Source organism: Leptinotarsa decemlineata, unplaced genomic scaffold, assembly GCF_025532065.1.
Source record: "Leptinotarsa decemlineata unplaced genomic scaffold, Ldec_3_MD MMD2_P_RNA_scaffold_1, whole genome shotgun sequence".
In the NCBI taxonomy this organism is placed as follows: Eukaryota; Metazoa; Arthropoda; class Insecta; order Coleoptera; family Chrysomelidae; genus Leptinotarsa; species Leptinotarsa decemlineata.
In genome coordinates, this window is record NW_027412523.1 from 811,442 (window position 1) to 833,133 (window position 21,692).

The 21,692-nt window shown below is 31.9% G+C and overlaps 2 protein-coding genes across 4 annotated transcripts; both read left to right on the top strand.

The window, feature by feature from the left end:
• Nucleotides 1-2,006: 2,006 nt before the first annotated feature.
• LOC111512952 (lachesin) lies at nt 2,007-11,751 on the top strand. Its single transcript, XM_023169117.2, has 7 exons — nt 2,007-2,175; nt 3,432-3,649; nt 3,794-3,974; nt 4,114-4,305; nt 4,439-4,750; nt 7,381-7,495; nt 8,216-11,751. Exons 1-7 carry the CDS (start codon nt 2,130-2,132, stop codon nt 8,235-8,237), a joined length of 1,086 nt encoding a protein of 361 aa, XP_023024885.1. The 5' UTR covers nt 2,007-2,129; the 3' UTR covers nt 8,238-11,751.
• A 2,941-nt stretch (nt 11,752-14,692) lies between these two features.
• LOC111512951 (uncharacterized) lies at nt 14,693-19,177 on the top strand. Of its 3 annotated transcripts, XM_023169116.2 has the most exons (5): nt 14,693-14,815; nt 14,879-14,996; nt 15,580-15,867; nt 15,938-16,140; nt 17,506-19,177. In XM_023169116.2, exons 2-5 carry the CDS (start codon nt 14,883-14,885, stop codon nt 19,118-19,120), a joined length of 2,220 nt encoding a protein of 739 aa, XP_023024884.2. In that variant the 5' UTR covers nt 14,693-14,815; nt 14,879-14,882; the 3' UTR covers nt 19,121-19,177. The 3 variants fall into 3 exon arrangements, with proteins under 3 accessions (XP_023024884.2, XP_023024883.2, XP_074026361.1); XM_023169115.2 differs by having other exon boundaries at nt 14,699-14,996; XM_074170260.1 differs by lacking the exon at nt 17,506-19,177 and having other exon boundaries at nt 14,699-14,996; nt 16,014-16,134.
• The last annotated feature ends 2,515 nt before the right edge of the window (nt 19,178-21,692 follow it).

A 21,692-nucleotide genomic window follows, 5' to 3' on the forward strand; every position in this document is an offset into this window, starting at 1 on the left:
GAAAATATGTTTTCAATTGAAGAGAAATATAATAGTTTCGCATATATTTAGTTCCAGTCTGGTGTGGTGAATAATTTTCTTCAGCACAGTACAATAATTTATTGTTCATATAGTGCTCAATATTCAATGGCGTCTAGACTTTTTTGACAGTCAATTCAAATCAAATCGAAATCATTTATGTTCTTGAAATGACTATAGAAATTCTACTAAATGTCTAATAGACTTAATTGAAGCTCACAATTTGTACAGCTGCAAAACTCCGGTAAAAAAATGCAATTCAACAACACAACATATTATTGTTGTATTTCATTCTTTAGGTGTTGCTTTGCACTCATATCTGTTTTGTTAATCGATACTTATATTTTTAAATATTGAAATACTTTTTACGTATTTCCTTGATCTTCTGTCTCGGTTCAAACTTTATTCGTTTGTATTTTTCATTCCTCTTGATCTATCATTTCAGATTACATGACATTTTTTTATTCAATATAAATCAGTTTCCTTTGAATTTTACATACTTATTTCTTATTGTTATTCTATATTTTTTTGCTATTAAAATTAGAACATCAAAATAGAAATGATAGCGTTTTCATGTACTTGAAGAGAGCACAATTGGCGTTAATATAGAGGGTAGATAGGTACAGAAAACTCAAGTCCGCCGCTGGTACAATCTAGTTATCACAATGATAGTTGTGAGAATAAAAATATCGAAAAGAAAGACTGTTTTATTCAACTACAATAGTCTGATATTGAAAGACAACGCTGAACAGAATATAAAGATTGCTTTACTGGATGACTCATTAAAATTAACACCAATTGTAAAGAAGACCCTAGGCAGTATATTAAACTCAATGAATCCACAATAACAAATCAACAGAGTGGACAATTTCACAATAACATAAATTTATATGAAATTCTATGAATTTTATGCTTAGTGTGCTTCCCAGTTTTTGGAGAACGACCCATATATTTCTGAATCGAACGATGTTATTTCGATTATATTCATTTCTCTGGTTACTGATGTTCAGAAAAATAGAACGTGGTTATCATAGGCGTACCATTTTAAGGACCCGAATGAAGATTCATTTTCAGAAAAAAAAGTTAATTGATAACTTTCTATTCCAAAGTATAAAATCAATATGTATTCTCTAACTCAGTAGGTACGTAGCAAAAATCACTTAACTAGATGTGAAAAATCAAATGCCCATTTTTTAAATTGTTTTCATGCAATCACATTTCAATATAGATAATTTACTTCATTTATCTTGCCACAATTTTTGAGAGATTGGAGATACGGAGATGACTATGTCTATAAATTTTTTTCTCAGGCCAAAATTTCAAATCAGGTGTTTCTGATATTATGTACATACTCTTCAATATGAGCGAGTCTTGTTTAATGATTTTATTGATGTACTGATTTTTGGGGATCCTTTTAGAAGGATTAAAACATGCCTATGGTAAAGGTGTTTTCATAACAGTGATGTTATCTCATTGGTATATGTTAAATAACTACAATACACCGCAATATTTATTTATTTACGCACTTGTCATTTCACATAGACAGTGTGAGAGAAAAAATAAAATTGAACATGAGTATGAAATACCAAAAATACACATAAATCGATTAATTCTTAATAATAATCATCAGCAGTTTTTTCATAGCAGATCGATAAGTTAAACCTGTTGCATTATACATGGATGGTTCATATCAATTTTTATAACCTCATTTCTTAAGTCAGCTATAGAGGACTCCATATCACGCAATTACATTCCAAGACTGAGCGTACTGAAGAACAATATGCGCATTACTCCTTTCTTTTCAGTCTCTAAGGAATTATACAGATACAAGAAACCCTGAAAAATTAATAGAGCTTCAGAAAGTTATTTGGTTTAATGTCCTTGAGACCCATATATATCGCCGCCACTGGAAGCACAGGTGTTACATGATCTCGAGACTACGTAGCAGATCGTTGTTCCTTGGTCATGTCTTCGTACTTCACCGGTTGGCTACACTGAACCTGAAGTTAGAAATTACTGTTTTCCCGTTTGTGTCAACTTTGTGTATTGTGTACAAATGGTTGCGTTTGTTGCTTAGAGTTTGTTTTATTATATTCTGGTGTATTTTAAATATGGCGACTGTAGGGTTTTTATTTTTTATAGGCTTTATAAATATTGGTAAGTGAACTTAGTTTATATGAAAACTGCCCTACCCTAAGGTTTTTATCTCAGGGATGAAGCAAGATAAGGAAACATGATAAGCTCTGTATCATTTGTTATTGTCATTAATATGATGATATCACCAGATAAGCATTTAGTAGGTTACACCTTTTTTTAAATGACAACGGATTTTCTAAAATGAAACAAATAATGAAGTTTTCCAGAGTATCCAATTTATTTTATTTATTCAAGAAATAGTTAGGTACATCAGGTTAAGAAATTGAAATTTGCTAAAAAATCATTATGAAATTAAAAGTTATTATAATTTACCTATAACTAAATACCTAAGTCTAAAATTAGTTAGTTTCCTAGGCCTCTTCTTACGAAAAAAAATGTTTATTGTTTGTAAAGTGAATTCAGAAATTCTTAAGTGAAAGTTGAGAAACAATGAGCATGAATCATTAGTACTTTACCCAGTGTTAATATTTTCATTAATGCCATCCAAATTATATCCCATAAACACTGATTTAAAAAAAGGTTTGATGAGATTTTTCCAGTGAAATGTTAATGAAGAAGTTAGACAGGATAGAAATATAACTATCAAAAACAAAGAAACAAAATATAATAACTAATGAACAGGTCAAAATTTAAATATCTCCTGAGAGGGGCTTGAAAATTAATTATACACCAAATTCTTGATGTATTCGTTTATTACTTTCATGAGAGTATTCAAGTGACTTGGCATATTTGATTGCACCAAGAGCGGTACATATCAGAAATATGTGACGGACTTTGAATGCTCATCGTTTTGAGGTTCAACTCAGTACACCTTGAACTTCACTGTTCAAGAACTCTATCATTTGGAGAATTGTGTTTATGTGGAATAAACTTTCTGAGAACATTTTCCAAATGAATTCAATCTCCAGCGATTCTGATCCAAAGTGAATTGCTACTTTCGTACAGGCTCCGTGCTTCAAGGATTTTCCAGTAGTGCTTGTGTTTCGTCCTTAAAAAAATGTGTTCTTTATTGTATTCTCCACATTTATTACAGTATTTTGAATTGGATAATCTATAATTCTGTTTATCTAAGTGCTTATACTCATTTTCACTTGCTTGAGTTCACTTCCAGTCTTACTTTACATTTTTTAGTCGTTTCTTCAATTTTAAAATTGTATAATGTAAATATTTATTACAAGTGATGCTTGTACAGTTATAAAAAAGGTGATTCCGGGCAACAAATAAATATTAGTTAATTCATTTTGGTCAAATTTCAGCCCTAGCACAAAGGTCGCCAACTATATCATATATTACCCAAACACAAATTAAGGATATTGGAGGAACTGTAGAGCTGTCATGTTCGGTTCAATATACAGCAGATTACTCGGTTATTTGGATGAAAGTCGACAAGAATCAGAATTCCTACAGTTTACCGATCTCCACTGGAAGCTCTCTGATTTTGCATGATTCAAGATTCTCTCTAAGATATGATCCTGTAAGTACATCGAAATAGGGCCAAAAATAAATATTTCGGTGCCCCAGAAAAACATCTGAACATTAATCCCAAATGGAGCTCATTTTATTATTTTGATCTAGCCTTTGTTCATGAATTGATTGTTATTCTCCGATTTGATTTCAGAGCAGTTCAACTTACGTACTCCAGATCAAAGACATCCAAGAGACCGATGCAGGATATTATCAGTGTCAAATATTGATATCCCCCAGCAACAGGGTGTCTGCTGAAGTTGAACTGCAAGTGCGAAGGCCCCCTTTCATTTCTGACAATTCCACTAGGTCCATAGTGGTTTCTGAAGGTCAAGGTAAATATCTTTCAACTGATATATCCCATAATAGTTCTGATTTCAGAAAAGATTCTCAACCCTGCTCATAATCCCGAATTCTAGTTTTCAAAATCACTTGGTGAATCATTGAGTATTCCAAATTCTGATTTGATTTCAGCTGTACAAATGGAATGCTATGCTGGTGGATATCCGCCACCAAGGATATCTTGGAGGCGTGAAAATAATGCCATTCTACCCACCGGAGGCTCAATTTATAGGGGTAACATTTTGAAAATCAAACAGATCCGTAAAGAAGATCGAGGTACTTACTATTGTGTAGCTGAAAACGGAGTAGGAAGAGGAACAAAAAGTAAGGAAACATGACATGAAAATAAAGAATATTTTTAAAACAAATTTATCAATTTTCAATTACAATTAATTTTACCGGAGAGGCCATATCCACTTTTCTAAGGATCAAAGCATAAATATTATTTTTTTTGTAGGAAATATTGCAGTAGAAGTGGAATTTGCTCCTGTTGTGGTAGTGCCAAGACCGCGTTTAGGCCAGGCCCTCCAATTCGACATGGATCTGGAATGTCATGTTGAAGCCTATCCCCCTCCTGCTATAACTTGGGAAAAAGATGATATAACTCTGTCCAACAACCAGCACTACAGAATATCCCATTTCGCTGTAGCAGACGAATTCACCGACACCACAATCAGAGTCATCACCATAGAAAAGAGGCAGTATGGTCAGTATGTCTGTAAGGCAGCTAATAAACTTGGCACAGCTGAAGGAAGAGTTGAACTCTTTGGTAAGTTTTTTCTAAGCTTGTTGAAATGTTTGAGTTCTTGTTCGGTAGAAATGAGGAATGTTTTTATGGATTGACATTAAAAAAAATCAAACTTGGCAACTTGATAATTTTTTTTACCATTTTTGCTTTAAAAAGTCATCTGCATACCTCCCTTTTTTTACTATAATCAATTGTAAAATTGTGTCTGAAACTGTATAGAGGAGAAACACATACAAACTATAAAATCAATATGTTGAAATATCTCGAAAATATTCATCTCTCCCAACTACGCTGTAGGTTCTGGTAAATGCCTTCCGGAAAACAACTACTATCCCGGCTAATACCACGCTGGATATTCCCATTTATGCAAGATACCTCACAGCGGTTAGTCTTGCAGATGTTTCTTGTTTATTCAGAAACAGGACCGTGCTGAAATTATTTGAGTGGATCACCCACAAACCGGTTTCAAGTTATTATCTCTCATCACTGCCAGAAAGGTCCGACTCAGACAGCAAGAGATGGAGCTGTTACTAGTTGACAATCTTTCTCTTAGACCGTACCAACATTCACAGACTACAGTAAAAATTGATTGATTAATTTAAAAAACGTGAGGGAAGTCATAAGGGCTATATAATTCAGAGGGGAAATCAATATCTAAAGTGGCTACAAAATGCGAAAATTTTAGTGGGTTTATTCTCCATCATCTACAATGTATCATTAATAATAATATTGCCCAACAGGTAACACCCAATTACAGGACATAATTAAATACATCAGTACTGACAATAGATAAAATAAATTAACAAATCATGTTCATTCTTGACATGCTATATGAATATAACATAACAATGATATATAACTTCGAATATAAATTAAAAGAAAGAAAAATAAAACAAAAGAAAAAAACTGATAGTATAACTATTCATTGCGCTACTTGGTAAGAGTGGTTATAATAACTGACTCTATCACAACACAAAAAAAGAAAAAACAGTTTTAATATCACTTTAAGATTTCCATTGCAACTTTTTTTATATGATTCGCCAAGCAAGTATTAATATCGCAAAAGCTGCATATTGAGTTGTAGTTTTCACACATATATTCAATTGGAGAATGCGTTATTATGTTTGTTCGTGATGCAGAGCAGTAAAATGTGAGATTCAGCCGTGACTGAGCTCTTGGCACCCTAATCAGTTCTGACAGGAGCAAATAGCAGTCTACTTGGCTGTGCAGTAGTTTATGCGAAAAGGTTATTGAAACACATCTTCTCCTTTTTTCTAAAGAAGATAATTGAAAGTGATTGTGAAGACTATAGTGGTCAGAACCCCTAGCTGGATAAATTCCAGTGTTTTTGAAGTACAAGAATTTCAAAAATTTTCTTTGAACTTTTTCAATTGAGTACTCATGACAGAAATAGTAGGGGCTCTAAATAATTGAGCAGTATTCAAGCTTGGATCTGACATATGAGAAATATAATATCTTCCAGGCGTTTATGTTTGTGAAGTTTTGACAATTTCGTGTGATAAATCCTAACATTTTATTGGCTTCGGAAACTTTTTTGTTTGATTGGCAGATGCCATTTTAGAGTCAAAAAATACACCTAAATCCTTAGTATGGATGTTCAATATGTCTATGTTTTATAGTATATGACATGACTTTACATTTACCTATATTCAGATGTAGGTTATTAACACCAAGCCTGCACATTATCTATATCTTCCTGAAGTGTCATGCAATCATTCACATTTTGGATAGAATTCAGTATTTTCAGATCATCAGCAAAAAAGTTTCATAGAATTTATTTGTGTGCTTGAATCATTGATAAATATCAAAAACAACAGCGGTCCCAAATTCGATCCTTGGGGTACGACAGACTTAGCAATCATTGTGTTTGATTTGTATCCGTTGTAATAAACTATTTGGTTACGGTTAAAAAAATACGATTCAAAAAAGCCTAGTAGCTTATTACTAAGGCCAATAAGGTCCAGTTTCGAATGTAAGATGCTATGATCAATTTTGTCAAAGGCCTTTGAGAAATCTGTGTATATCATGTCCACCTGTACTTAATTATCCAATGTTGAGCACACTTAGTGGGAAAACAATGCTAGATTTGATTCAGTGCTGCGGTGGTTCATGGAACCATGTTGAAATTCACTTATTTGGTTGTCATTGTCAGGTTTTCTAGTGTTATTATGCTTGTTTTGGAATGCGTTTTAGTTTTGAGTTGTTGGAGATAGAATAAAATATAAGTCATGTATATTTACTATTTCTTTGTGTGAACGGACCACAGTGTCCAAAAAAAGGTGTTTATGAAAGACTTTTAACATCAACCACTCTGAAATCGTTTTAATGTAATGAAAAATTTAAATGAATAAGAAATTGCAATGAAAAATACATTACAAAAATTATGTTAAGTATCAACGTGGACTGTATTTTCTGTGAAATGAATTTGAATATTTTCCTTTTACGTGATTCTGGTAAATAGGGAGAGCAAAGATTTCTAGACAGATACGTTCTCCAAAAAAATGTTTTTTGTACATGCTTTCAATTGCATTTTTCTCTGTATGATCGAGTATTTATTGAAAAAAATGTATGTGTTATATGTTTGCATTGAGTCAGTAGTTTAGCTACAGCTAGATATTATTTATGTGTAGAATCTGTGATTCCTGTTTGTCCGCCTGCCTGTGGTTCTGCTAGATATGCTGCTGCTGCTACAATATCAACCAGTACGGCAGCTATCTTCATCTCTCTGGTGATTTTCATGTTCAGGTAAGATACATTTTGCTTGGATTGCTGTTTGCCTTAGAATCTTCAGAAGTATTGGAACTTAATGTTATATTTTTTTATATATTGTTCTGCACACCATATAGGTTAATAGTTGTCATCACGATCAAAGAAGATTTGCATTGTAGAAAGAATACAAACATATTCACAATATAATCAAAAGTATTGAAAGGGTGCATCAAAATTTTAAAATTACAAGGAAAAAAATTCTGTAGTTGAAAGTAGTTAGCTTTTTAGTTCACGTATCAATAATGTACTTTCAACTAATGCACAAATTTACTGTTTTTATTTGCCTCTCTCAAGAGTTCAATTGCAATAATTGTATGGTCCTTGAAAAAATGGGAATGTCTCATATGGTTGATTCATTGTTAATTACCGGTTACATTTTATTTCATTAACAATTTAACTATGTAGCCATTGGTGATGAAATAAGAAGGATAAAAGCCTAAAGTGCTCAGATGGTAAACAACTGTTTACCATCTGTTTTTTTTTTTTTTTTTCGCATGTCACACATGGCAATAATTTCTGTCAAATGTAACATAAACTAAAGACATTGATACAAGTTGCTATAAATATCATCCTGATTATATACGTTTCATGAAAGACACACACATAAGTTTTGATGCACCCCATTCTTGTTTCCTCCGATTCTTGAAACTTTAAAGAAATACTATAGTTCGTTACATTTATATCTTTTTTTTTTAGAAATATCCGTTCCCAACAGTAACTACCCAGGACTCATTTGGCTGAATTCTGCAAGAAAGAACATTGAAGCGCCACTCTTCAATATTATTTTAACGGTTGTTTTGATATTTCGTAACTGAAACACAATTTAATTCTTCGACATGTCCCGGGTCCTAGCTTTTATTTCCAACAGTTTTGCATTTAGTCGAGTAAACAATTCTTTTTGCGATACAATCTGAATTGTAGATTGTAATGGGTCGTAAAGTTTTTTTTCAGCATCTCACTACGGCAATGTAAATTAATCAGCCAAAATTGAAGAGAGCAGTTTTGGTGATTATTTCGTTAACTGTTGTCTGGAATTTGGACTGGAAAGTATACCTTGAATATGTTCAAATTGTAGCTCGATAACTCCCAATTGATTAGTTTTTTTTTGCATTATATTGGTGATATTTATTAACTGGAAAAAATCGAACTTTGGGAGTGATCAAAATCTTTTGAACGCAGCTGCATAGTGTAAGTGTATAGAGTAGATTAACTCGGTTCAATAATGAGTAAATAACTAGCTTTTACATAAATTTTTATAATTTTATACTATTTTCTCAACCTGTAATTTTATTTTAAAAATTTTTCTTCAGCTCGAATGTACAACGAGAATATTTTTGAATGAAATATTTTAATTTTCAGTGGCATATAATAAATCCAAATAATATTTTATTGATTTACTGGTTGGACAAACGATTTAAAAAACAAACTTGTTTTCGCCGACGTTTTGAACTTTGTTCATTCTCAGGGCACTACAACAATCAATTCTTATATCAGTTAATACTTGAGGAAATTAAAAATATATACATAATTATAACAGGCATGAAATAGATGAAAGTTCAAAATGGACAAATAACGTGTATGAGTCTTCCTTTTTTTTTATTATTTCATTTAAAAAGATAAAAAATATTTTTGGTAAAGAAATTGCTGTACTTTTTCACTTCAATAAGTTGAAATGTTAATGATTATTTTGTAAACATACCAAAGGAAACAATAGGAAATATACAACACCTAAATCATCAAATTAAATATCCACAAAATAATTTTCAAACAAAGAGTATGTTTGTTCAATATGTTTCTGAGATATATGTTCTCAATGTTATAAAATATAAAATTAAAACTAAGCCCTCCTGTGGTTATGATGGAATTTCAGCTGTGATATTAAAAAAAATTGCAGAATATATAGTTAAACCTCTAACTCACGTGAATAATAAGTCTCTTGAGGACAGGATATTCCCAACAAAATTGAAAACTTCATTAGCATCTCCTATTTTAAAGAAAGATAATCCATCTGACATATCTAATTATAGACCAATCACTATTCCATTGGTAATATCAAAAGTAATTGAATATGAGGGGTTCTAAATCAACTGGTATCGTTTTTAGAGAGGAACAAAGTTATTATGGAAAATCATCATGGTTTTCGTAAATAATACTCTACTACAACAGCAATTATCTCGTTCTATGAGAAAGTATTAATGGCTACTGAGAAGGGTGAAAATCCAACAGGAATATTTTGTGATTCAAGTCGAGCTTTTGATTGTGTTCAACACAAAACTCTGCTTGATAAGTTATATAAATTTGGTATAAGAGGTAAAATTCATGACTGGTTTAGCTCGTATCTGAAAGGACGGAAACAAATTGTAAAAATCTCTCATTGTGGTAAAACATCTCGGTCATCTCCTCAAAGAAATGACATTGGGGTACCTCAAGGCTCCATTCTGGGGCCAATACTATTCGTCTTATATATTAATGAGCTACCTCTGATCTTAACTGATGCATTCACTACATTGTATGCAGATGACTCAACGCTACTTTTCACAGGAGGAAACTCTGAAATTCTGAAAACAAAAATTAACACCGCAATGCACAACTTTTCAGTCTGGTCTTCTAATATGTCTCTTCTTTTTAATACAAACAAAACAAATTGTGTAACGCCATTAATAGTACTGAAAGTGTTGAATTTCTTGGAATTTTTTTGGACGAAAACTTATCATTTCGAACTCACTGTCTACAGCTTTCTAAGACACTGAACTCAAAATGTTACCAAATCAGAAATCTTAGATATACATTGAATTTGAATCATCTTCGTTCATTCTATTTTGCAGAAGTTCAATCAAGAATTAACTATGGTATTGCAGTCTGGGGTGGATCAGCATATGCACAAAATGTTTTTCTGGCTCAAAAGCGCATTATTAGATGTATTGCTAGAGTCTCATTTAATCATAGTTGTCTTTACCTTTTCAAAAACATGAGGATTTTAACAGTTAGTGGTATTTTCATTTTATAACTTGAAGAATATACACAAAGCTCGTGACGACCATTTGCGTGTAGATGAACTACACAATTATGATACTAGACAGAAAGGCAAATATTGCGTTCCCTTCAGACGCTTAAATATTAGCTTAAATTCACCTACTGTACTTGGCTTAAGACTATAATCGACTTCCACAAAGATATAGATCCTTTTCAAACCGGAAATTTCTTATTGAAGTGAAAAAGATACTAATTGATCTGTGTCCCTACTCCCTAGAAGTTTATTATGAATTAATTTTTCAAAGAACAACCTGTTAACATGTATTATTTCACTATCCTATGTTAATTGTATTTTGTCTGTAATCCTTGTTATGCATGTACATGATTTATTTTATTTTATCATTTCACTCTGTTGTATGTCTATATGTTTTTTGACTTGTCCTATAGCTGTATTTGCTCGAATGGATAAGTAAAGAATTGAATTGAAATTGTGCGGTGATCAATGTCTCGATATCTTTTTTACTGTTTGTTACGTAGGTCAATCTGGGCGATACTAGATCAGTAGGATATCAGATTATGATAAGACACTATCATTATATTATAATTTTGTATATGTTTTTGATTTTAACATGGAAATAATACAGTCGGTAGGTTATTTTTATGTCTCGAACATTCTTATATATATTCTCTATATTTTGGCAAGTATATAATTCAAGAAGTGAATTTTGTAGAGCCCCTAGGATGAACTTGATAAAGTTCGAAATATCGGCCCAACCTGTTCATCAATGAAACATTTTAAATTGAATACTTGTTCCAGAGTTTTGGAAAAGATTTGTATTATATGTTTTATGAAGTAGTATCACGGCCTATGTTACAATTTCAACATTTATTGAAAGCACTATTCTTAATTCAAGACTAGGTGATAGTCATAATAGTTGTTCACATTATTCGATAAACATGTTGAAACGTATTCCATATTATTATTATTATATTATGATTTTAAAAATGTAAAACCTAATTTTTTTTAAAGAAAGGCTCGCTAAAACTAAAACATTCCCTAAATAATTTAAAGTCTGAAGAAACTAATTTTATTTCATTGCACTAAACTTATAATGAGACATTCGGTGATTTACAACAATTTCAATTGAAATAGACTTCAAATACAAAAAAAAAGTTTTTTATGAAACTCAAATATACAATGTATCCAATATAAGGAGGGCTAATATGGGAGAATCGAAAACCGTTTTTTTTTTTCAAAATCGCCGGATGCGGCTCATCCGAAATTATATCATAAAATCTCAAATTAGGAAAAGTTACACATTTTAGAGCTTATGTGTGGTATATCAGTGAAGTCACCAAAAATGGCTAACTTATAACGTAGTATTCTTTTTTAGGGTTTATATAAAAAAATATATAAACTCCATATTGTACGGCTTGAAAAGTGGCAATGTGAAAAAATTCAAATGATGAAATTAGCGAATATCAATTTTCTGGAATGGATAGGACCCCAACGAAAATGCAAAAAGTAGTATAAATATGCTCTAAAATGTGCAGCTTTTTTGTAATTTAAATGACTTTGTATCTCTCAGTGTTTCCGATGTTCCAAAGCTGGGCCGCCCCTAATCTTACACACAGTCCATGTGTATAAATTTCAATTTTTTTACATAAATAAATTTTTTGAGTCTCTAAGGTGCTGCAGCCTGACAAATCCTTCCCCTCGATGCTCCCTTACTAGGGGACACTTTTTTATACTGAGTTTCAAAAATTTTCGCTCATGAACTATTGATTTTTAAAATTCAGGGATGTGTAGCCAAATCATAATTTAAAAAAAACAAATGAGTTGCTGATATTGAATAGTTATGAACTAGTTTTTTAATACTCGAAAAATGTTTCTATGTATTCACATTTTGCTCAAAAATTACATTTATTGCTGTTTGTTATTTTTTTAATATTTACGAATATCAAATCACAAATTGATAGAAGTCTGTAGAAAGTTTATTTTGTAGCTATGGTTTCCAGATTCTCTCTAGGTTTCATTTTTTGTTGATAATAAAGTGTGAACATTCAATAATTGAAAGTATTTTGAAACTGTTGGTACTTGTAACCTTTATGGGTTCCAATGAAAGACTGGAAACATGATTTATTTATTAAGTCTGTATAATTCGTCCAATTTTTTATTGTTTGAATAAAAGTAGTAATAAAAATAAGGTGTTTCACTTGTGCAAGTTGAAGTGTTGAAGCAATTGGTCCTTCAATTTGATTAGTAATATGAGTTGAGAAAAAAGAAAAAAAATAAGTAAGTATTGAATATCAACTTTAATGCTGTCTTCTGAACATGAAATCCTGTTGGAGAGAAAATGTATCTTGAGTTTTTAAAAAATTTGTTATGTTAACTAGCAATATTGTTTGTGATCCCCCGTTTTTACAAATGGTGACATTAAATTAGAATCTAGTTAAAACACTTCATTTTACAGCCCTATTTTGTATTTGATTTTATTATGTTTTCCTGCTTCTTGAAAATACAATTTTTTCTTCATTTGGGAAAACATAACATACGAGGTCTGCTCAAAGAATAGGATGAATGCTTAAGTTTCGCGGGCTACGTTACTGACGTAAATTCAAGTGGAATGGATTATGGAACCTTCTGGGCGTTCATGTAAACTTTATAAATGACGAATTGAAAAAATTAAGTAGAAGTTTTAATAATGTTACGTAAAGCTCAACAATAAGTTTCAATAATTGCAAGTTAAATTTATTTATATTAAAAAAAAGTATAAATTATTAAACAAATTGAGTTTGAATGTAATCAAAATGTCTTATACGGCAATTGTAGATGCGTTGCAGTAGTGCTCAAGAAACTAGTTCAGATAAAGAGTGGAATACAACTTTACAAAATTATAATCTCAGACCACGTATTACAGATTACGAGAATGTATTTCATCGTTATTCAGATGAAGAATTCCAAAGTCATTTCAGGTACATGATTTTCTATCACATATACTGTAAATTTTGAAAATATAATTTCTAATTGCACACTTAGGTTATACTCTAAATTCATGCTACTCTTAAATTTACTTCTGTATGTGTCACTAATTATTCCATTGATTACTTATGAGATTGAATAAGGGAATGAGTTAAGAAATTCGAAATGAATTATGAATGACATATTTATGTCATATTTGAAAAACTGCGCCGAAATATTCTCAACGTCCACTTCAACCCACCTCTTCAGATGGGTCTTTGTGAGCGAAAGTAATGACGTCATCAGGGACATCGAGGCGACCACAACGACCGCGGTCAATCTTCTTTTGGTCTACTGCGCCGAAGGGAAGCAAAGACCATAAGAAAAGAGAAGAATTACGACCGCGTTCATTATGTGGAACGGTTATAAGAGCATTTTGATTTTGATCGTTGTGAGCGCTTAGTGGAACGCACAGCGAATAACTTTTGTCGGTAATGGTCAGTGTTGCCGTTTCAGTGATAATTTAGTACTTTTCTATTATTTTTCTGATTGACTGGGCCGCTACCGCCGTTTTACAAACTACATCGTATCCGGTGTAGTTTGTGAAATTACTTTCCTATTATGTCAGTTGTCACTTTGTTTTTGGTGTCCACATCTTGTCATTCAGTTATTTGCTATTTGATGTGATGTTATGCCATACTGGAAATCAAAATTGGAAGGTCTGAAAATGTTAGATATATATTGTATATGTATTAGTTGTTGATGAATATTTCGTCCTCTAGTACTTTTTTACGAAGGGTTGCGGCAACACTGGAAAATGACCCAATACGGAATTCCGGGATAAGCTTAGAGTTAGTGCAAAGATCCAAGATGTCTTTAAATTTTGTTTTTTTATTCGAGGCAGCATTTCAGTGTGTAGTAATGCTTCACAGCTGCCCTGAAGCGAGAAGAGTCTAAACCTGCTATAAATAACGGTCTTGCACAAAGAAGATTATATTGAAGGAAAGATAGAAGAACAGAGAATAAAAATATATGAAGAAGAATAAAAATGGAGTACAATATTGTGTAAAACAAAACTCTTGTACTCCCTGGACAAAGTTGTTATTGTAGTTATCACTATGATAAAAAGAGCACTGGTCATAGTAGCGTCAAATCTGGAAGCTGGGACCGAAATTAAGAAGAAGAAGAAATGTTTTTGATGTCAACACAACTAACCTCTATATAGTTGGTTGTCTCTGATATACATAAAGATTTACTCTGATACAGAAAATATTTTTATATATTAAAGTTGTTGAATAAATCCAAATTTAATTTTTGCTCTCGACATATGATCCAGTACAGTTAGATCGAATATATTAAAGGTAAATTTATACATACTGGATTAGTAAGTAAAAGATAAACAGACAATTTTGTCTTTACTTTAGTGAAATGACTACTGAAAGTCAGCAAATATGTAGACTGTGTTTGAAAGAAATTGAAAGTGGTCTTGAAAATATAGATGATATTCAGCGAGAAATGTTGGAAGTTTTACTTATAAAGGTGGTAAGTATTCATTGTTGACCTATGAACACAAAATATGGATGTTTTGGAAAGTGAAGGACAGATAGAATAGGTGTATACTGATTTTCCCAAAACTTTTGACCAATTTTTATTGGAGAAATAAAAATCTTCTGATTCAAGCATTGAGGCTCAAGTAGTTCCATACTAAATCAGGGCTCGTTAAGAATATAGTTTCTAATTTATAACATTCACAAATTTACTTTAGAAAGAGTTTCAGACAACTATTTGGAATTCTTTTCAATTGAACCAATATTTTATAAATTCTTAAATCAACAGAGTAGAAGAGAAAACTTTGATCTTATTTTCATATTCAAACTACCAAATTTCTTATTCATTCCTGAAATCCCGCAAAATATCTTTTTTATGTTCCGAATAGAATACCGAGGGGCGGTGATTTATTTCAAATCTTCAAATTATGGCTTACATAAAGCTACTGATTGTACACTTTAAATATGAATAAGAAATGTTGAGAAGTAACTGGAATATAGGAGGGTGAATTGAAAAATATCCTTAAATGAATGTTCTGGACATACCTCATCCAAAATATCTTAACTTGGTGTTTCAGGACTGGTCTATTAGTGAGCATCCTGTCTTATGCAGGCAGTGCTTTACTGAAATGCAAGATTCGTTCACTTTCAAGTCCAACTGCATTGACATAGAAGATTATTTAACACCTTTCAAAGAAAATGTTAAATTAGATTTGAAAACTGTGTACATACGAAAGAAAGATGTACCGAATCCCACAGATGCTGAAGAACATTTATGTAGATTATGTATAGAGCCAATAGACAAGAATGAGGCCTTCTCAAACAAAACTGAAATAGAAAAATTCAAGTTAAATCTACCCGAAATAGTGAGTATGCAATGATTCAATCACATTTCACTCCACTTGCTGGATTTTGGATTTACTACATATATTTCAGGACTTGGAACTGACCACAAATGTTGTTTTTTGCCCAAAGTGCTACAGCTCACTACAAAATTATTTCGCTTTTTCAGAAAAGTGTTTGGAAAGTGAAAAAAAAATCCATGATTACTGTAAAATAATCAGAAGACGAGGCCGAAGGTCAATTTTTCTGGACAAGTTCCTAGAGTATTCCAAAACTGATTCAGTGCCCATTATAAGGTCTGTATGTTCATTTGTTCATTAAATTACTTAACTACAATGCTGTAGATAACGAACTATAGCTTTATCAAAATTGGGAAAACAATTCAAAAGTGTTTTTAATCTGTTTCTGGGGCCCACCCAAATTACCCCCGTGACCCAATAGTGGATCGCAACCCATAGTTTGGGAGATCATCATGAAAAATGAGAAATTAAATATTCTATCTTTTTTACAATAAAACTGTTTTATTGTATCAGTTTGAAAATGTCCATATTGGAAAAAACTGCAGTAACAATAGTTACAAATGAAAATGGTAAAAAACATAGAAAGTTTCATATCTCATTTTTCAATTTGTTTAATATGAACTCAATTCCTTTATGAGAAAATTATTTGTGATACTTTTGGACCAATAAATTTGTAATCACATTATTTTTTTAGGTACAGTTGTTGGATTTCTCGTTGATTCCTATATTCCTTTCACAGTCAATAATTTCATCAGAATTAATTCTGCTCATTTTTTTCGGCTTTATCCATCTTTATCTTGCTTCCATGATTTTTTATACTATTAATTTCTTGTTCATGTTCAATCTCAAAGTTTCAACAAATCTCAGAAAAGTTCTCTCAAAAATTGTCAGTAGAAGTATTTGTGTAGTGAAACATTCTTGAAAATTTTTGCATTTGTCATCTATGACTTTACATAAATGTTCAACCATTTGATATGTGGTCAGAAATAGTTGCTTTCGAATGATATTGTTGAAGATATTATTTTGCAAAACTCAATAATACAAGAATAAAAAGTTGTTAGACGTTTAAGCTATATTAGAGATATGAATTATATGAAATATACAAGCTGATCCATTTGATAGAAAGTTAACTTTTAGCAACCAATGAAAATACTTTGTGACTCATTACCAAACCATTCAGCATTAAACATTTAGGAGATCATGTGTAAGACAGACTTTCATATACCATATTGTTAAAATGCACTTACTTACCCCCAATGTAATAGGGATTTTCTAAACAGATTTAAACCCCCAATGTAATAGGGATTACATTATTCAATTTGCTACCCTTTAAACTGATAAACTCTAGTACTATCTTCAGCTTCAAAATTACACTTAAATCTTTCTTACTGGAGAAAAACTTTTACTCCCTTCAGGAAATGATTGAGTAATAAAATAAAAATATCAATGAATGTATTACTCTTAGTAAATTGTCTTCTTACTTTTAGTTTTATTTTTAAGCTCTTTTGTTACTAATCTTATACAATGTACCTTTTTGATTGTCTCACAGAATAATAAAAATTATTATTATTATAGTATTCACTCAGCAAATTTTCTTCCAACATTTTTCAATCATTTAAGATGATCATTATTATTTTTCAGGGAAGAATCGAATGGAAAACGAAAAAAAAGATCTAAGATATTAGAGGACTACAAATGTGATATTTGCTCCTACACAACAAGGAGTGCGACATATATTCAAACACATAAAAAATCACACATTGATTTGCAAGAATTGTTCGAGTGTACTATGTGCCCCTTGAAGACAAAGTATGAAAGTGTTCTGAACAAACACATGAACACTATTCATTCTGATCACACATATTCTTGCAACAAGTGTTCTTTCCAAACCAAGCATAAGATATCTCTAGTCAGACATGTCGAAACACATGAATTGACTACAGTATATGAATGTCATTCATGTCATTTCAAAACGAAATATATTGCAACGTTTGAAAGGCATGTTTGCAAAACTAAAAAACCAAGACGAAATGTCGTGACCCTTAAGAATCCTTCAGAAATAAAAATGTATAAGTGTGACCTGTGCCAATATAAATCAAACAGATTTGGAAGTGTGAAGAAACACAAGTTGGTTCATAAGAATCCTTCAGAAATAAAAATGTATGAGTGTGACCTGTGCCAATTCAAATCAAAGAGAACTTTCACTATGAAGAAACACAAGTTGGTTCATGAAAAACCAGAGCAAACGATTTACAAGTGCCTTCATTGTGAATATAACACATTCTCGACGTGGGCTCTGAAAAAACACATTGAAACACATGGAGATGTTTTCAATGTTAACACACTGAACAAAGAAAAGTTCATAAGTAAACTTGCGAAAAGATCGTACAAGTGCACCCAATGTGAATTTGCTTCTTTGAACAATAGGGGGTTGAAAAAGCATATTGCGGCTAGGCATAATGGTGTCGTGGTATATAAAAAAATTACACCAAGGAAAGTAGGAAAAACGAAACACAAATGCTCTATTTGTGGGTACGAAACACACAATGGATCTTATATGAAACTGCACTTGAGAAAGCACCAACAACCATCTGAAGTGGAGATGCATAAGTGTAATCAGTGTTCTTTCGAAACTAAATGGGCAATTTGTTTCAAACAGCACCAAAACATCCACAAGGATCCATCAGAAGTTAGGATGTACCAGTGTCCCATGTGCACATTCAAAACAATACACAGAAGAAGTATACTGAGACATAAACAAGTACGGCACAACTTCGCGACTAAATCCTATAAATGCAAAAAATGCAACTTCCAAACAAAATGGTCGAATAGCATGAGGAATCATCAAGTAGTGCATGCCAGCCTCGTCTACAATTGCACAAAATGTTCATTTCAAACAAGATATCCGAGGAGCCTCCGGAATCATCTCCGTGACCGACATAATTCCGAAGCAGAAAGCCATAACAGTGAAATAGTGCCACAAGCAAATAGGGTTCAATGTGCAGAATGTATGCAATCGTTCAAAAGCAAAGAAACCCTTATCAGACATTTCCAACACATTCATAGAAAAGATACTTTACCAGTCTATAGATGTGACGAGTGTCCCTACGTTACCAATTATAGCACCTGTATAAAAGTCCATAAAATTATGCATACGGATTCGGAGTCCCTAAACTTGTTTGAATGCAAATTTTGTATTTTCAAAACTAAATACAAAAGATGCCTTAAAAACCACATAAGTAGCAAGCATGAATGAAACGAATTCAGAAAGATAGAACTGTGGTGTGGAATTAATCTGAAAGTTTTCTAAACATCCTTCACCATGGTTCATAATTGAGTATTTGCTATTTGGAAGGGCTTCTTTCTGACCGTGCCACATTTTGCTAGTTCCAAACTTTTGAAAGCATGAAGAATCTAATGTATTCAGATCCCACAAGTTTCAGCGATCCCACAGTATACCTAAAACCAGTAGTGTCACTTTTGTCATGAGTGGATTTGTCAGCATTTGACATTTCATACAGTTCTTAACAAGTGAATAATAGATATAAACTGCTCAACAGTAAAGTAAATTTCATACATAATTAAATGGGTGTTTTAAAGTAATGTAGAGTAATATGAAACACTTTGAATTTTTCATTCAAATTGTTACAAGTGTACTCTCTCCTTGTCTAATTGGTTAAAATTTTGCAATCGATTTGAAAATAAGTTATCAAGGAACTAATGGGACTTGCAACTTCAAACATAGCTCAGAACTGGATGAAATGCAATATTTTTGCATACTGTATAAATAATATAAAACGTATAAAATCGGAAAAAGTTCGTAAAGCGTGTCACAGAGTTTCTAACAAATAAAAAGAATTGATTTGCTTGTCCAACCCAACCGGGCTTCTTGAGGTGCAACAACTGAAACATACATGTACGCAGGTGGTTATTCTCAGCTAAATAAAAAATAATACATTGCACAAATAGACGCCAGATTTTCCTGCTGGTGGTTAGATTGCTCGTATTGAAACACAATTCTGCTAGTTGTAACTTGATTCTTGTTCTCTGAGGTACATTGCACAATGATTTTTTGATATAATTCAATACCCGTTATGGCACTAGAAAGGGGAGTAGTTGATCAGACAGGTGTTTGCCATAACAGCCTACATAGGGACTAGAAATGGGTGAAACATCAGTCGGCAACAACTATCGTTTCTAAAGGAGTGAAAGAGAGGAATTGTTTTGTTTTTTATAGTATTCAATGCAAGAATATTCGATACACGGTTTTTCAATAAATCTTTGATTGTATTCAAAAATAATTCAATGACTACATATAAAAAAACTGATAAAATATTCTGACAATCTGATTATTGTTGGATATGAGTATATAGGTCTTGAATACATTTATAAATATAAGTACCAACTCGTTCAATAACTTACATTTTAAAATTTGAATACTGAAATCATTACTTGCATCCCTTTACAAACTATATCCTATCGGTAACATCTTCGTTTTCTTTAAAAACAAAACAAACAAAACAAAACTTCTCTTCATCATGTTTCCACAAACGAAACGTCGTCAGTCTGAAGCCTGTTACTAAGCGTTCTACTGTTACAAATCTAGTCATTATTACTCAATTTATTTCCGAGGCATTAGATAACAATGGCCAATCCATTTTCAGACCTCTCAGAGGTCTTTTTTGTTCATTTTATTTTTCGTTTACGTTTAAGTATTGTGAATAAAATTTTATATTGTCCTGTAAATGGGTAACTGTTGGTCAATAAAGCTATTATTATTACTAAAGGCGATAGATTCCATGAAAAATTTTAGAGATGACAACGTTGCCGATTATCGAGGCAATTTACCAAAAAGTAGGGATAGTGACACTATTGGGACTTTAGCATTCTACTGCTGCGACAGTCCTTTTTTGTTGTCATTTTCAAGACTTGTTGAACGACACTAGATTTTTCTGGCCTACGAAATAGGATGATGAGTGCCTTAATGTGATTCAAATGTTTTCAAGTTTGTAAGGTAGAAAAGTAACCACCAATAATGGTGCAAATTTATTTACACCTTTTACTCGTTTGTTCTTATTCGAATATGTTTCAAAAATAGTGTATCATAATCGTAGTTTGTATTCAAGAATCATTTTTCATATGCAGGGTGATGAGTCAAAAGTTACATTTTAGTTGTTAGGTTCATAAGGCATGTTGAGAAATTATTGAAAGACAAAACACAAGCATTACAGGAAAATCCTTAAGTCGCTCTGAGAGCGGTGCCTGTGCGAAAGTAGCGATTCACGTTGAATTATAATCGCTGGAGATCAAATTAATTTGGAAAAATGTTATCAGGAAGTTTATAAACACATTTCTCCAAATGAAAGAGTTCTTAAACAGTGAAATTCGAGGTGTACTGAGTTGAAACTCAAAAAGCTGAATAGCATATTTACAAGTGAGCATAAAAACATCATTTTATATCTATTTCAGGACACGATAATTTATTTATTTTACAAATGAGTATACTTACACTTCAACTTTGTAGTTTATATCTTGTTATAATTTTGTTATTGTTTTTATTATGTATCATTTTCTGGTTATTGACTTGTAGATTTCAAATCTATTAAAGATAATAATTGAATTAATTTTAAGCCGAATAAGAAAATTCCACATTGTCTGATGTGCAATATCACAGTCAACCAATAGTAATGAAATATGTTCCAAATACTGGACTGATTAATTTCATCAGACAATTTGGACAAAATTCACACTAGACGACAAAAATCATGTTTTTCCATACATTTTGAAAATTGATATGTAATTAAATACAGCAACAATAGATTCATTTA

What these genes read in the sequence shown, in the direction of transcription:
- LOC111512951 (XM_023169116.2), top strand. Translation starts at nt 14,883, where the DNA reads ATGACTACTGAAAGTCAGCAAATATGTAGACTGTGTTTGAAAGAAATT. An exon ending in AAGTTTTACTTATAAAGGTG is followed by an intron (nt 14,997 to 15,579) that starts GTAAGTATTCAT and finishes TTGGTGTTTCAG; the next exon opens with GACTGGTCTATTAGTGAGCA. An exon ending in GATTCAGTGCCCATTATAAG is followed by an intron (nt 16,141 to 17,505) that starts GTCTGTATGTTC and finishes ATTATTTTTCAG; the next exon opens with GGAAGAATCGAATGGAAAAC.
- LOC111512952 (XM_023169117.2), top strand. Translation starts at nt 2,130, where the DNA reads ATGGCGACTGTAGGGTTTTTATTTTTTATAGGCTTTATAAATATTG. An exon ending in TCTCTCTAAGATATGATCCT is followed by an intron (nt 3,650 to 3,793) that starts GTAAGTACATCG and finishes ATTTGATTTCAG; the next exon opens with AGCAGTTCAACTTACGTACT. An exon ending in AGTAGGAAGAGGAACAAAAA is followed by an intron (nt 4,306 to 4,438) that starts GTAAGGAAACAT and finishes TTTTTTTTGTAG; the next exon opens with GAAATATTGCAGTAGAAGTG.